This window comes from Chelon labrosus (assembly GCF_963514085.1).
Source record: "Chelon labrosus genome assembly, chromosome: 4".
Classification (NCBI taxonomy): Eukaryota; Metazoa; Chordata; class Actinopteri; order Mugiliformes; family Mugilidae; genus Chelon; species Chelon labrosus.
In genome coordinates, this window is record NC_140340.1 from 23,545,219 (window position 1) to 23,562,153 (window position 16,935).

Consider the following 16,935-nt stretch of genomic DNA (forward strand, 5'->3'; position numbering starts at 1 on the left):
AAATGGCCAGAACTGGAAGTAATGAAACCAGTCACCCTAATCCTGAACGGAAACGAGCCAGGAGCGTCCCACAGGCTCAAATCCACTCCACTGAAACAGGCGAGGTCATGGGAGATTAGGACCTCACAGTGTCCACAACATTTTTTGTGGCGTCCTGAAGAATATAATAATATCATATCATATTCCTCTGGAATACACCTCATAATTAAGGGAATGTTTGCGAGAGTCCTATAAGTGTGAAAGCTGTACTGCAGAAATGCAGAAGCAGATGCAGATTTGGCTGTGTCTTCCGACTCTGGGCAAGAAAGAAGAAAGAAAGATCAAGCACTCAATTTGAAGAAGGTGAGAGGCGTCTTGATGGAAGTTAAGTGCAGATGCCCGTTGATTTGGCAGTCACTGTGTATCCTCTAACGACACCTGCATGAGCTGCAGTACCGTCATCAACAGGTAGCGAGAAAGGGCAGTAAACACTGGTGACGTGCTGTTTGTTTTTCAACACAATGTGCGTACTTGACAAAAAAAAAAAAAAAACAACATATGGATTGATGACTTTATTTAATACTACTGTACCTGCATAAAACTGAGCTATTTGATTCTGGTAGCGTTTGATGTAGAGAGGATGTACTCTCTTAACGGCATCTAGACTGCTTGGCTCGGCAGAATGATGGAGCAGTGGAGTCAGCCAAATCAGTATATACCCAGCAGGTGAATTAAAAATCCATTTTTATGGAGTAACACATTAGCCAACACTCACATTACCATCCTTCACATAAAGATCTACTTTATAAGAAATGGGCGAGATGGGGAGAGGGAAGGAGATGCTGAAATGTAGTATATAACCTCAGGTAAATTAAGTCTTTATAGAGTGCTGCATATTAGCCAACATTCACATTAGCATCCGCCTCCTATAAAAAAGAGCGGAGGAAGGGAAAAGAGGTACGCGAGGAAAAGGCACGGAAAGATACTAAAGGAAGATTTACAGACAGTGGGTGAATTAAAAGTCCATCTTTACAGAGTAACATATTAGCCAACACTTACATTATCATCCTTCACATTAAAGTATTCATTTATAAGGACGGCAGAAGAACTGAGGAGGGGGGCTTCAAAGAGGATGCACTTGCACTTTGAAGAAGTTATGCTTAAGTTAAAAGCAATATTTATAGAGACAAGGATCACAGCCAATATTCACATTTTATGTTTCGGGAATATTGAGTTTATTTCATGGAAGGAGTGGGGGAATATGGGAGGAGAAGAGAAAAGAGAGGGAAAAGGGAGAGAGACAAAGATACAGGAAGAGTGGGAGGGAGGACAAAATGTCAAAGGAGCGTATTTGAGTGTCAAAAGTCTTAAGAGAGAAAGAACTGAAGAGACAGAGGCTCATTTGAAATCAGAGACAGACAGAGAGCATCAAACTATGAAGGTCACAAACACACATGCGGCATCGGAGGAGTGATGGAACAACTGGTCCTCTGGGTGCCGTTCGTTGAAATAGAGATGGGTGTAAAGAGAAATTATCCAAATGAACACGGGCTGATGCATTATTTGAAAGCCTTGAAATGTAAAAAAAAAAAAAAAAAAAAAGAGTGATGAGGAGGCAGATGGGGGGAATGAAGGCAAGAAAAAAAAGGTGGAGAAATGGTGGCGGGGCGTGGGGCACTTGATGAAATCAATCATTATCAAGGCCATGTCCTCGCTGCACCTCAAGCAAAATGGAGAATTCATTTTCCTCCTCAATCTGCTCTCCATGGCGTTCTCAGGAATGTGCCACGCTAGAGAAAGCACATGGTTAAAGTCATTGCTGGAATTCCCAGAGCCACTGGTTCCATGTGAAAAGGCCTGAAACCCATTTTGAGCGACAGCCGCCTGCCTGGCAGTTGGCTGCAGCATCCACATCTGCAGGGCGACAATACAATTTGATGCTGGTGGGGGAAGCTGGATAGTCTGGCTTTCGCCAGACTAAGTTCGATTTTTGAACTTAGTCTGGGGAGTCTGCCATGTAATTTCTACTGCACAAGAGGCGTGAACAACGGGCATAGTTCAAATGACTCTGTACGCAATTGGATAGTCATTCACCAATCAGACCATCGATCCGGGTGACGTACTTTGCAGAGCGACGCGAAACTCCAGGCAGGCTGTTCCGTTTTCAAAGAAAACTTGCCTTTGAAATCTTTTAAAACAGCAGTGACAGCGGCTCTGGTGGCTGCCATGTTTCATGTAAACAACAAGCCGCTTGCCGACTTTACCGTCGCTTCTCTGACGTCAGCGCGCCAGGCAGATACGCCCGTTTGTGATTGGCTCCAGAAAAAGTGGATCGGCTGCAGGAGAAATGAATGTGTGGGTTTCCAGACTGATCTGCAGGGCGGAAAGAATCCGCCGTCAGATCAGGCTGGCGAAAGCCAGACTAGAAGCTAGAGGAAAAGCCGTTTTGTCTGATTTCAACAAAGTGGAGAAATCACAGGAACTGCACAGTTAGACTCGCTGGCTCAATTTGTGTCCAAATCTTTCAGATTATAACAGGATACAGTCCTGTTCCTTTAAAAATTTGTTGATGTAGATTGTCATGAAGCTGTCTATATGTGTGGTAGTCGTCCATGATTCACTGACATTACCCATACATTGCTTAAGTTGGCCTAGAAACCTGTCACTTTGACTCAACTCTCTTTGGTGAGTCAGGTTTGGATGGGACAGAGTTTGGTGTATTTCTTTCTCATTACTGCTCTCTTTCATTATTGCCAAGGGCAACACCGCCAATTAGTATCATTACTCAGCATTTTGTTCGTCTACACTGCCATAACTATCAGCGAAATAGCCCATAACCGTGCGCAATATAACAGTATCAATGCGAATTCCCATTTTGCTGAACTGATTTGCTCAAGCTGTTAAATTTTAGTTGATACTTTACTGCAGATTGAAACTATTAAAGTGGCCTACTTGTGGAGAAATTAGCTGCTTGAAGGATCAAATCCCATCAAAACCTGTGAGCTAGAGGACGTCTTTGTAACCTGTACTCAAGCCTCAGTGTACTGTCTGTGAAGAGGACACCCAGGAGAACAGAGTGCTCTAGTTCTGATCGGTCTGGGGAGATAAAATGTCACTAAAATAATTATAGCCACGGAGCCGCAGAGTTAGTTGGCTTCCACCTGGTTGTTATGTTTAACTGGCATTATCTGATGTTGCACTAAAAGGTAGAGCAAATTCCCACGGCCTTGGAACTGGTCATTTTTAATTAGCTACAGCATTCTGATTATCATCTAGGGCTGGTACCATTCCAATTTTAACCAACAAAAGTACCTGGAATTCTGGAGGTACTCGTGTCCAGATAAATTCTCTTTACATTCTCTGTAACAGCAAAAATACAGTTAAACTTCTGAAACAAAAAAATGTTTAAAGGTTCACATTTCAAAAATAAGTATATTATGCCACGCAAAGTAACATTTCTTTGTGCTTGAATACTAGTTATGAACATCACAGCATAGCTTCCTTGGTCGCTAACTGCCTTTATCTGTTATTGTATATGTCACTACTGCAGTAGTTTTCCTGTATATAGCATTACTGCAAGCTAGCAGTGGTTCATCGAGTGTGTGGAAATACTTCACTAAAGATGAAGCCCATACAAAATATGTAAGTCTGTCCTGAAATACAACTTAAGTACTACTGCAATACACACTCATTTAAAAAGGCATCCGCTAATGCTAGCAGACGAATGGTCCAAATCCTCTCGACAGCAGTCAAATAACAACTTCACTAAATGTCCTGTGATAACAGACAGGAGGCTCAAATCAACAATTTGTTGGCGAATTTCTTTCAAGTTATTAGAACTTTAGCTACAGTACACGGGGAAGGCTTCAGAGAAACACTGGCTACACTACCCCATCTTACAACACGCTGTGGAGTGCTATTAAATGCTATTGATGGTGCTGAGCTGCAGCCTGTTTTTATACATGCTATACATGTCTACAGTGCACAGTATGTAGCACATGAGCTGTCTGTTCTCAGCGTATGTATTCAGGCCAAGAATATAGATTTCATTGTTGCAAAGCATTACTTTCTACTGTGCTTTTATGGGTGACGTCATCAGTTGGTGTCAACTTGACTTTCATCTCTCAACAGTTGACAAAACAACTTCCGAGCAGTGAGCAGCCTTAACCTTAAAATACTTTACAAACCACAATTTTCTTAACTGCTAGTTCATATGTAATAAAACAGCCAGCATTCAGTAAAGTACAGTTAGTGAAGCTAAACACAGCACACAGCCGGGACAAAAAACAAAAACACACTACACTCCATTAATTTTGTGAAATACCTGCATGAATATTAAAGGCAGGCATGGAATGAACAACTTCAACAAACTAGAGAGTCATTTACCATGATTACATCACTGTTTCACTGTGAACCCAACATTAAAATGAATAGTGTTTGGAAAAAATACCACTTTAATGTGATTATTAGGCCTCTTGGTGCGGCCTGAGCCGGGTTTCAGACGGTAATGTGAACAGAAAGGTGAACACAGAAGGTGTGGAGACCAACACACATCAAGCCACCCACACAAACACTGGCAGTAGCCAGCAGGCTTTAGAACATCTGTCATACCTGCCTGCTCAAATCCCATCACACACATGCACCCACACAGAGCACCCTGTGAATGGTTGTGACAGCTCGACACTGTGCCACTAGCCTAGAAACACATGTTCGTCTCTACTACGCTTTGCACACAAACGCAGAAAAAGTGACCACCACCCCTGTTTCACTTCACTACCCATCAGCTGCCAATATTTCCCCCACTCTCTTTGTCCTCCTTTTAGCACTTTTTTCTCTATTTCTTCTAAATACTCCACTCTCATTCTTTTCCGCCTTACTGCTCTTTATTTTCCCTCCATGTTTTTTTTCTTCTTAAGGCATTCTTACTCTAAGAACTCCTCTCTTACTGTCTCATATTACTCCCTCGCTTTCTCTCCCTCCTAAATAAGAAATTGTTGTCCCTTTTCACCACTCCTTATATTCCTCACAACTGCTCGCCTGCAGAAAACAAGCAGTGACTACTTCTGTATGCAATGCAAGTACGCACACACACCCACCATGCACAAAATGTTCTGTGATTTGAAACTCTCTTCAATCTAAAGTTTTGTTTGAGCAAGATGAAAGTTGGAAGAGTGTGCATGTGTATGTTTGCAGGAGACAAGGTTGTCAACAAGAAAAGTGTTTTTGAAAGAAGAGCGGGAGGGCTTCAGGTGGGCATGGCAGGGAGCCTGAGACAGGGTGTATACGTGCATGTGTGTATTTGTGTTGGTCACGCTGACAGGACATAAAGCTGTTTAATAACACTGTGGGCACCTGTCCTCTTTTGGGGACAAATAACAAGGTAACGTAATAGAAACTGTTCAATTTAAACCTGTGTAGCTCAGTGGGCTCTGGGGGTTGCCACCACGTAACTCATGGTTGATCCAAATATAGACGGGCTGAATTATGCATACATTTAAGCCTTGATACAGTTTAAAGAAGGATTTACACACATTTTTGGAGCCATCCTCAAGTGAAGAGCTACAGTTTTTGGTACTTGGGCATTCGATCAATTCTCAGCCCTGTAGGTTTAAACCTTGATGCAAAGCCATGGTGTGGAACTTCTACATATAAATGAAAGTCATCACATTAAAGCCAATATCAGTGAGCTCATAGCATTGTGATTAACTCATAGTGTCTTCTCCTGGGTCTGTTTTACTATTGAAAAAGCCTAAATTAAAATGTATCATGTAAATCTGTGTTACATATTTTCTTCTCAACTAATTACTATCTATCTTACACTTCTTTTTAGAATCCATGGGCAGTAGACCACATTTATATAAAATTCTGTGATTTATAAACATTCGAAAACAAGTCAAAGTTGGCCTGGAGGATCATAGGTCGGTTAAGCCTATCAGTGACAGGTCAATTTTTTTTTAATCACTTCAGAAATCAGAAAATGAACAGCTTGAAAAACAAGCCAGAGTAAAATGTTATACCATAATATAATTCTGAGTGTGAATCACAGATAAACCCTTCTGTTATTGTATTCAAAATGTAGTTGGGAATGAAACTGGATATGAAATAAATGGATAAATATGCTAAGTCAAGTGACTTGTTCATGGAGTGAGAAATAAAAATAAAAATAAAAATAAAAATAAAAATAAAAATAAAATAACCCAGAGATATCATCATGAAACTTCCCCATTGACCAATCAAGTCTTCTCAAATGTTATGATTAAATATGCATATTTATGCAGTATCTAATTAAAAATGAATGAATTTGATTATATTTCCAATGAATAAAAGGTAAACTGAGCAACTCTATGTGCTTTTTTTCTTTCCACAGTTGAAAGAAAACATCTGATGGGAGCGAAGTAGCCTTGTCATGTGATTTGATAAGGAGGATAATGAGTGAAGCCAGAAAGGGCTTAGATGAACAGAATACAAGAGAGGAAAGGTGAGAGGGAGAGACAGAAAGCGAGAGGGAGTCTGTATTGTTAACACATAATTTTCATTTGCTGATTACCACAAAGTAAAGAAAAATTCAGGGGGTGGGGGGGAGAACACGGTTCTCACACGTGCAAAACAACACTCACAGGTTCTCACTCGTACTCAACCACAAACAAACCCAACTCCAATTAAATTTAAGCATCTGCCAACTTAATGCTTCAAAGTTTTGACAAAAAAATTCTTGTAGCATAAAGAGCCTCCAGGCACTCACAAAACAGACATGATCAAAATAATAATAATAATAAAAAAAAACTACAACTGTACAAGCACCAGTAAAATATCTTCTCCCTTTATTCACTTCTTATACTAGCTTAGAGGCAGACTGAGCACAATCTCGAATCAGGACCTTCCTTTTCTTCTCACTTGACATCCTCCCATTGTTTTACTCCTGTTGCCTCTACTCCTCTGCGAAAAAAAGTACTGACAAATGTTTTTGTCTTTTTTTTTTTTTTTCTTTAATAGAAAAATGGCTCAGTGAGACTGACCGAGAAAAAAACAGAGTACGGGAGAAAAAGAATGAAGGTGGGAAAGAGGAATGTAACATGGGGGAAGGTGGTAAATGGGAGAGAAGAAAACAAGGAATGAAAGAAGGGGAGGAGTGTTCAAAAGGTAAATGTGAAAACAAAGAGCGAGAGGCAGGTAAAGGAGTGTAGAGAACAAAACAGATAAAATAGGAAAAGGGAGACGAGGAGGAAGTGAACGCAGCAACGAGTGGGACAGAAGAGAGAAGAGGACAGGAAGAAAAAGTGGGAAAGTCATACAAAGAGATAAAGGAAGACATGAGGAGAGTGTGAGGAGAAGGGAGAGAGAGATATAGTGGATTAAACAAGCACAAGGAAAAAGGAAATCAAAGGTGGTAGATGGACAAAAGAAAGGAAGAAAAATTAGGCCTAGTGTGGCAAAACACAAACAGCACAGAAATACTGAAGGGAGGACATTTTCCAGATAAGACAGACAAACAGAGGAAAGGGATGACATGGAGAGAGTCCACAGAGACAGCTGTAGATAATGGAGAGGTGATGAGGGCTTCCTACTCAGTAAAGTAGTCCATACTCACACATACATACAAAGAAGCTGCCAGAGACCTGATGGGCTTTATCAAATGAACTGCCACTTGTTGTGTCCTTACAACCCCACTGGTGCACTCATTATCGGCCCCTACCTCACCTCCCCCACCTTCTCCTCCGCCCTCCTCTCTTCCTCCAACCCCTGCACTCCAGCACTCCTTTATCTCTGGGGCACCTTCTTCATGTGCCAATTATCATTATATTTGTACTCTTGTCCCCAAGAAGAGGAAACACTATGCTCCCTTTTTATCACACACTTCACCATGCGCTAACCAAACCCAAACCATATGCAAACCATAGTTGGTTTACCTTCACCTCTGCGCCAACATTTCATTTAATAAATGAGTTGTGCTTTATTCGCATTCACTGGGCCCTAGCCACTATTTCTTAAGGAATACAAATCAAGCAACTACCTGTATCCATTTTCATCCAAGTCTAAATAAAAGTGAAAAGGGGCATGACTCACCTGCACATTTGGTCCTGGTGACCAGCGATGGCCCCGGCGGCCCCGTTCCTCCCTCCCCAGGTCTGGACAGCAGGACCTTGATCTCGTACTCCACATCTGGGTCCAGATGCCACAGTTTGTACGTAGGGGAGTCAACCACATGGGTTTCTGCCCAGTTCCCTGAAGTGGTGCGATACTCAACCTCCTTCAGGATGATAGGCCCATCGCCAATGATGCTGTTGGCGTTGGGTTTGATCCAAAGGTAGGTGGCACCAACAGCGAGAAGCTCAGGTGGTGCAATGGGAGTGGGTGGAGCTGTGAAAAGGAAGCAGAAGTAGTTTGTTAAGAGACAGTTCAATAACAAAATCCAAGAATGATCTACTTAAAAAGGCCAATGAAACATGTCGCTGATGAAACAATGCAGTTAAGTCTCAGAGCCAATGTAAAAAGACATACACAACCTTGATTTGTTTGTAACTCTACCCCTAACTGAGCTTATCACTGGTAAATTAGAATACATTACAGAACTCATTTTCCCCTGAAAACTATATTAAAGTACAATCAGTGCTGCTGAAGTGTGCACAAATGAACGGATGCTGTCGAACATTACCCCCCTTGGGGTTCTCTATGTTTTTTTCAAAAACAACAGACAATTTAAAATGCATCTTTTCATTATGTACCACCTGCGTTGCAAGTTACTTCCAGCCCTCAACTGATTCTCCTAATAAAAATACCTATGAACATGTTCGAATATTATTCAAATTGACTGGTGGCCTCACACTCGGTATCAGCCAGTATAATATGTCGTGAAATCATCAGTATGCAGTTATTGTCCAGTCTGTTTCACAAAGCTTATAACATCTAGTGTGTAAAGCATAAATCATTAAAAAACGCATTCTGCCAGCCACTGATAAACAGTAAGATGTAGTTTGACTTTTGCACTAGAAACAGCTGCAGCTAAAAGCTAAAGGAGAAGTTTGAGAGAGGAAATTCCTTTACCTGTCGCACTAATCCATCACATTGTTGACATGTTGCTGACAGCTACTTTGCCACTAGACTTTCACATTATGCTCCTTTAAAATAATGGCCTCTGTCAAGCCTAAAAGCATAGGATGTTTTATTACCCTTTCCTTTTTTTCTCCAAACCAAGCTCACATTTTAGAGACAGCAGATTCTTTTGTGAAAAATGAGATACTCATATGAATAGAGAAACATCTCTGAAACGCAGAAACACTCAAAACGCAATGTAAAGAAATGTAGAATAATGGCAAATGATCTCGAATTTCTGAAGCATTTTCCATCCTATTGGTACTCTAAGCAGTTTTTAGATTCGCTCTCACAAACATACACACATTTACAAACCAGTGCCAAGCACCGGGGATCAAACCGCTAACCCTCTGGTTTGCAGACAACCCGCTCTACCAACTGAGCCACAGTCGACCCATTTCAAGCCCAAATCTCTAAGGATGCATTCATACTCCCTAATATTTGTGTGCATACATGAGAGGGAAGAGGTTAGAGAAGTGGACTGGGAACTGTAGGGTCACTGGTTCGAAACACCTTTACAGCCTTTGAGCAAATCACATAACCTCAGATCTGCTCTCCACACCAGTCGTGTGGCTGCCCACTGCTCCAAGTGGATGGGGTAAAACACAGAATACAAATTCCTTGTATTTGTATAAATACTTCCAACAAAGCTGTCTGATAGATTGACTAATTGTAAAGCACCTTGCACTTTTTCACTCCAAAAAAAAAAATGTCCATGCAGAGCTACCCAAGGGTCAAGTTTACTGATGTTAACTAACAAGACACAGCAACGTGAATCTGAGACAGACTCAGCTGAAGAGCAACAGGAGCAGATGGAGACAATGACAAGGAAATTAATTGAATTTCTTCTGTTGGTCATCAGACTGTGCCCGCGAGAATCCCATTCTTATCAGCGTGAACTATGGTAATTACCATGGACAGCTCCCGCTTCCCTGACGGCCCCAGGATCAGCACCTTGGACAGCGGTCATGGTGCATTTTGAGCAGCTTGATATAGAAGATCTGCCTGAGACGGGCTGAAAATGGAATAATGATAGCGTACGGTGCGGCCAGACTTTTTGATATCTTAAATCCTGAACTTTTATCGCTGCCTAATGTGAGCATCGTGCTATTTTAGATCAATCACAAACTGATTTATGGCCATGTATGCTCATGCATACACAAAATTTATCTTCTAAAAAATAGAATATACAAAGAATGCATAAAAGGTCTGGTTTCAAATAACACCTGGAGTTTAATTGTGCAAAAAAAGAGCCAGGGGGTGTGTAAATGTTCACAGAGTATTAGATATTAATTAGGTAACAGAATATACACACAAGCTAACAGTGCATTAATGTCACACATAGACATTATCTGTATGTATGGCTGTTAATGTAATGAAACTGTCAATTCTCTGTAGCCTCTCTCTGACATGTATGTCACATGGACCTGCTGAAAAAGTACCTTTATTAATGGGTAAGAGGCAATGCTTCTCCAAGAGAAATGAATGCATGACGGAGGAGCAAACATTCAAACATGGCACAGAGTACTTTAAAGATGAAACCCTCACTTTGTGAAGCAATCTTCCCAAACCACTGCAACTAAAATAGTCATTTTAAGACTGAGATCTCTTAGTATTAATCTTTTTTTTTTTTTCTGTGACAGGTGCTTTGTCAGTTGACAGCAAAGTTATGCTAGCTAAGAATAATGGCCCCTCTTCTCTCCGCTGTCTGAAAGCAAAGGCCTGATCTCACTCGGCAAGTTTTTTACTTTCCTCGGGGCTGCATTAGAATATGTATGGTAGCTACGGGGCCGATGAATCAACTGTCAGTCACCGCGTGCTCATCCATCTCAACTGCAGGGAGGATGTGAGTGTGTGTCTGAGCCTGTGTGATCATTTGTGAGAGTAGGTGGAAAGTAAATGACAATAAAAAAAAAAGCTCTGTGTGCGTTAGAGAGGGTTTGGGTGCTTTGCATGCCTTTAAATGTATTCCAGTCAAAAAAAGCATCCCCCTTCTTTGCATTTATTAACTTTTATTCTTGTGATAAAACACCAGTGGTCGCCTGGTGTAGAACAAGGAAATGAATTATTCTCATCATCCCAGCATGCAGAGATCAATTTCGCGTCACTTGTACTTAAAAGTGTAGTTTCGCCGTGTGTCACATTTTAAGTGGTTTCATCTCTGTCTCATAAAAGAGCACTTCATTTTTTTCCAGGAAATTTTTAAGGGTGATTCACTGGGAGCACAGAGCAAAAATGTCTCATCCTGTTGCAGTTTTCATCCCTTGTTCAGAAGAAAGGTAGATAAATATGTAAATGATGTGTTTCATGTTCAAAAACACAGCAATATGATTTGTAAACTGGTCAGCGATAACAGAAAGTGCACATAGCATAGTTTGTAACAAATACGCTAAAAATACCAAATGAAGGACGCAGCAGCCTCTTAACTGTTCCTATAACTGCTAACAGACACCCAACTCTTCATTAACATCATTTATATTCAACAACTTCTCCTGATGTCACTCCACAGGAGGAAAGAGCAAAATCACTCAATCACTCCCTCTCTCCGTCTGCTTCCTCCCACCATCCCTCCATTCCTCTCTCTGCCTGCTCATTTACAGCAGAGTTACAGAGGCCACCCAGTGGTACGCAACCTGGTGCCCATGATGGCATGGGGGGAACACACATTCTCAGAGACACGGGTGCACACATTTGTTACGACTTAGAAAATAGACACACAAATGTGCCCCAGAAGTACTAACACAAACTAGAATAAACACAGAAGCGTGTTTCAATCATGTTTAGTTCATACTTTTACACACAAATATGCACACTGACACAAGCACGTCGACTCATGTGTATACAGGGACAGTATAGACTCACTGATTGCTAATCAACTACAGTTGGCCTCCATACAGTGATGCTAATGAAGTGTGAGAGGAAGGAGGATGGGGGGATGAAAGAATCAGGGACGAAGAAAGCGGGATGTTTGAGAGGGAGGGAGGAAGGACTCATGGAAGGTGGAAGAAAAACGTGGGAGGACACAGTCAAAGGAAGGAGGAGGTAACGGGTTTAGGGGGCATGAGAAAAGGATGATCTGAGTGGACAGTGGTGAAGGAAGGATGAGCTGATGAGAGAGCTAAAAACTCTCCCCCTGAAGCAGCAGAGTAGTCAGCACCCAGGGAAAAAAAAGTTTAAAGCTTGGCAAGAGAAACTACAGTATATATTATTTTATGACTACTTGGCAGGCACCAGATAAAACTGTAGAGCAGGAGACATATAACATAGTTTTACTTGTTTGAGACGTTTTCTAAACTTGTGCACAAGGTATATGATCATATGTCTTCACAAAATGAAACTGCACTACAGACTAAAATAAAAAATAAGCAGCAGACATCTATGATTCTGACAGAAAAAAAGAAAGTCCTAAACACTGCTTGAATTCTTTGTTCAGTATGATCTTACTGAAAATGCCAAAAAGACACAACAGAACAACTGAAACAATCCATTCAATGCTAATCCGATAAATGACGTTCTAGCATACTGAGATGAGCTGCGTGTTGAATCATTACTCCAACAATAGTTCATATGAATAGATAAACTAGAAGAGATTCCTTCTTTAGTTGTCTTCCTGTAGGACCCTGTTCTGTCTCTGCAGAGGCCACCCTCTTAGTTTAGTAAAAACAAGCAGCACTCATGAAGTTTTTAAAACGGGATACAGTGGGAGTACAGCACTGTACCTTTGGGCCTATAAAGACCGTTGTGTAAGTATGTATCTGTGTGCTTGTGCAGGAGCTGTGGCCCTATAAAGGTTTTATCTTCAGTATCCCGGGGCCTCGTTGTCGGAAGACACATCGCGCTCTCAAAAGTGACCTGTGTTACTACACCCTGAGGGAAGTATATGGATCGGCTTTTTCACTACACTGAATTACAATCCCAAGAAGGCTCATAATGTGTATGTGTGCAGCAATGACTCCACTGTTTATTGCCCTGACCTCAAATGTCCAGCTAATAAATGAAGAGCAATGTCTGCACCTAATCAGGTGTCAATTTTGAATACTTAAAAAAAAATAAAAAATACAAAAATCTGCCGAATATGGAGTAAAAAGGCATAATGATGAAGATTAAAAAGAATAATTGGCTGTTTTTTTAATGGCCCTGTTTCTGGAGGCCACACAACTGCTTCGTATCTGCAATCATCATCATCAAGTAAAGGAGATTCTGAGATAGAAAGTAATTTAGGCAAAACTGTGTTGTGTCATAAAAGAAAAAAACAAAATCAGCTAGAAGAAACAAAACACATTTATAAGGAACACAATGTCTAGCGCTGGCCAAAAATGAATCAACACATAGTTTCTAATGACAACTTTACATAGGACTGTTGCATTCTCTAACATGCCCAATATTACAACCCGTATAATTCATCAGTATGGCTGTGTCTGTGGAACACCACTTTAACAGTTACTTTATGTTCTACTTGTATTTATCTGACAATGTAGAGCAAAATAGCACAGGGCCCAAAATGGATCCCTGGGATACACCATCATCCTCATTTGTTATCTATCTAACATGCATGTCTTTGGAATCTGAGAGAAAACCCACCAAGAGAAAACCCACACAGGCACAGAGCACGCATACCCCAGTCACCCGTCATGTTGAAACCCAGACCGCTCTTGGTTCTGGGTCCTGTGACGTGTCAGTGCCGCCCATCATCAGAGATTTGGTCTTATTATCATCGTTATTTTTGCATTAATGCTTTTAGTTAATGGGGGAAAAGGAGAGCTGGTAGGGACAGAAAAGTAGGAATGAAATGGATGGAAGCAAAATGTGTGTTGTTGTTCACAGTGAGCATCCTAACCCTATGGTCATGAGCATACCTCGGCCATTAGGATTTCTGACTGACCTCAACACCCATACACACTGTCTCTGAAACCTTACAATCCCCCTGAACTGATGGTATAATGTGAAGTCCACATGTAAAGAATAGTGTGGAAAGCCAAGGAAGAGAGAGAAATGACAGCATTTCAATAGAGGAAGGGGAACGACCAATACAGCAGATGATCAAATAAAAGTGAATGGCTATGAAGTTTCTGCTATCCAATTTAAATGGGTCTCATTTTATTTCATAATCTGTCTCTCCTGATAGTGAATGTATGACGCACACACACACACACACACACACACACACACACAGAGGAGGATGAGGTTAAAAAAAAAAAATTAAGAAAGGAAGATAAAAGGGGAGGATTTAGAAGTAATAGCTGTGTTGTTGGTAATATTAGTTTTTTCCTCCCAGTGTGTATGTGTGTGTATTTCTCTTTACATGTGTGTTTGTAGCAAATCCAAAAATAATATCAAAGAGAGAGAGAGAGAGAGAGAGAGAGAGAGAGAGAGAGAAATAGAAAGAGAGGGAGTGATAGAGAGACAGATAGGAGGCCTCAGTCCACCAGAGGAGAGAAAAGATATCACCCGGGTGGCGGAAAAGATGGAAAAATCAGTTGCACCGAAAATGACAATCGCTCTGCCAAAATCAGTTTTTCTCCCATTTCAGGAGTGGAGCAAGGGAGAGAGAGTAATGATAGTGAAGATGATAACAGAGAAAAACCGAAGGGGAAGAATCTACTCCTTTGCCCATTTCTCCATGAACTGCTTCTCTCTCTATCTTCGGGCTTTCATTACTTTTGTTATATTACATGCTGATCTCATTCATACATTTTCTGGACTGAAAAGCAACGTAATTTTTGTATAATATTTTGTTAGGACAGTTTTACTGATCATCAAGAGCTGGGGTGTCCAAAATGTTTTCACTGAGGGCCACATACGGAAAAATATACGAACATATACTTGATGTGAATAAGTAACTGGACTTATTAACACCTGAATGCTTTAGAATATACTTTTAACTCCTTGTTGTACTCAGTGGGAACAGTGATGCTTTGGACTGAAGAGATGTGAAGGACATCACAGAGATAGCTGTAGGTCATTTTGGTTTTCAGTCTCCTTTTCTGGTATGTAAAGTCAGTTATAGTCAACTTCCAGATAAAAAGATAGGTGGTGATGTCTATGGGATCTGTGTTCTCATCTCATCACATCAGCAAGTGTGTTTGTAGACATGCTAAGGTTGTTGAATGCCGCCTTTTTGTCCAGGAACATTAAACGTATGACTTTAGTGAGGCACTTTTTAATGAAGTCACCATCAGAGAAAGGCTTCTCGTGTTGGGCAATGAGTTGAGAACCTCGGAACTGGCTGTTTTTTCCTGTGTTTTGTTAGCATTCAAAAAACAAACAAAAAAACTGTTGTAGAGCTTCAGAGTAGCTGCCATTTGCTGAACTTTATCTCTTTGGACACCAGTGATGGTCTGAAGTTTAGTTTCATAGTGTCATTGTACATTATACATTGTACTTACAACACTTTAATTTCATATCAAACAGACACACTTCTCCTCGTTTTCCAACGTTTCTCAAAATTTCTGCACTCACTTACTATCTTGGTTTACTTTGGTTCTTCCATTTGTGGTCACCTGCGGCAAAAGTCTTCTTTGATGGATCTTGTTTCATGAAGAAGCTGCACCATTCAAAAGTATAGCGCCTCCTACAGGTAAAACTAAATAGTAGACTACAGTCAAGTGCAAGCTCCATGTGTGGGCCAATTAAAAATGGCCACAGTTGGATTGCTGCCCGTAGTTTGGACACCCTTGATCTAAAGGATAACACCAGTTCCTCATAATACTGCTTCAGTGTCATCCTGTTGAAGGATCTCAGCAGGTAAGTGCAATCCTGTCTCTACCAATGTTAATAAATTGTAATAAATTGCAACCCTCCTTAAACTGAAGCTGGGCAAATTGAAGAAAAACAGTAATGGAGTTTGAAAGTCCCTGTATATAGTGTGGGAGGATTTTAATAGCCTCTACATTTTTTTTGCCAAGGTATTAATTTCTGTACATCACGAGCCAGGGAGCATTTTATTGCTTCAAACACACAATTTTGCTCTCGGGTCTCTCTACATAATGAGTTTTTTTCCCCCTATATTTTCTCACTTAATCTCTCCGTATGTCGCTGTCTTATCAGTAATACATTCCAGGTCCATTTCGCAGCTCCTTGAACTTGAGCAGTTCATCTCACAAAGAGCAGATAAGCAGCACATACACCGATCAGTGCGATGCAGATATGACACGATGAAGCCAGCTCATCAACAGTTAATGATAAGCGACGTGTATTTTAGCGGAACAAAATTATATCGGACACGTTTCATTTTGAAATGACTCTGTATGTGAATCTAAAGTTCACCGTTTGATATTTCTAGAATGCAAAGCACCCGGTCTGGAAAGTGCAGCCATGTTGTCAATCAGCAACTTTAGTTACAAATTAGAAAAAAGGTCTACACTTATGTGTGCAATTTTCAGAGTTATTGGGGTGAAGAGTTGGTGTCACCTCTTATCTCTAATTTTAGGCAACACTTTTTCACATAATCTAAAAAAAATGAGAACAGAGCTAGTCATGTGAAAGTAACATCAGCAGACACTTTAATAAATAAACGGTTTAGAAAAGTAAGGACATCAGGTTAATTGAAAAAGTTACAAAAACAAAACTGTTTGGCTGAAAGAGAATTTAAAAAAGCACCAATTTCAGAACTACTGTATGACACAAGAAACCTTAAAACCCTCTATAGACCTGTGTGCTGCAAATTTAATAGATGTTTGTTCCTAACGCACAATTGTTTATGATATAGGGACGCAACCCGCTGATGCAGTGCAGTTTTCTCAGCTTTTCACTTCTAGAACACACATGGCCTACATTCAGTACTGTACTTGAATGCTTCATGTGGCCACACAGACTGAGTACTTCTTGCTGCCGCATTTTCAGAAGCGTTTTAGCTTAGCATAAATT

At 40.7% G+C, this 16,935-nt stretch overlaps 1 protein-coding gene across 1 annotated transcript in view; it reads right to left on the reverse strand.

Moving 5' to 3' along the window:
* Window positions 1–16,935, reverse strand: part of ptprt (protein tyrosine phosphatase receptor type T) — a 336,883-nt gene that overhangs the window by 220,459 nt on the left and 99,489 nt on the right. The window contains exon 8 of the mRNA XM_084543813.1: window positions 8,044–8,337. Coding sequence (XP_084399939.1) covers window positions 8,044–8,337 — 294 coding nt within the window. The remainder of the gene's footprint in view (window positions 1–8,043; window positions 8,338–16,935) is intronic.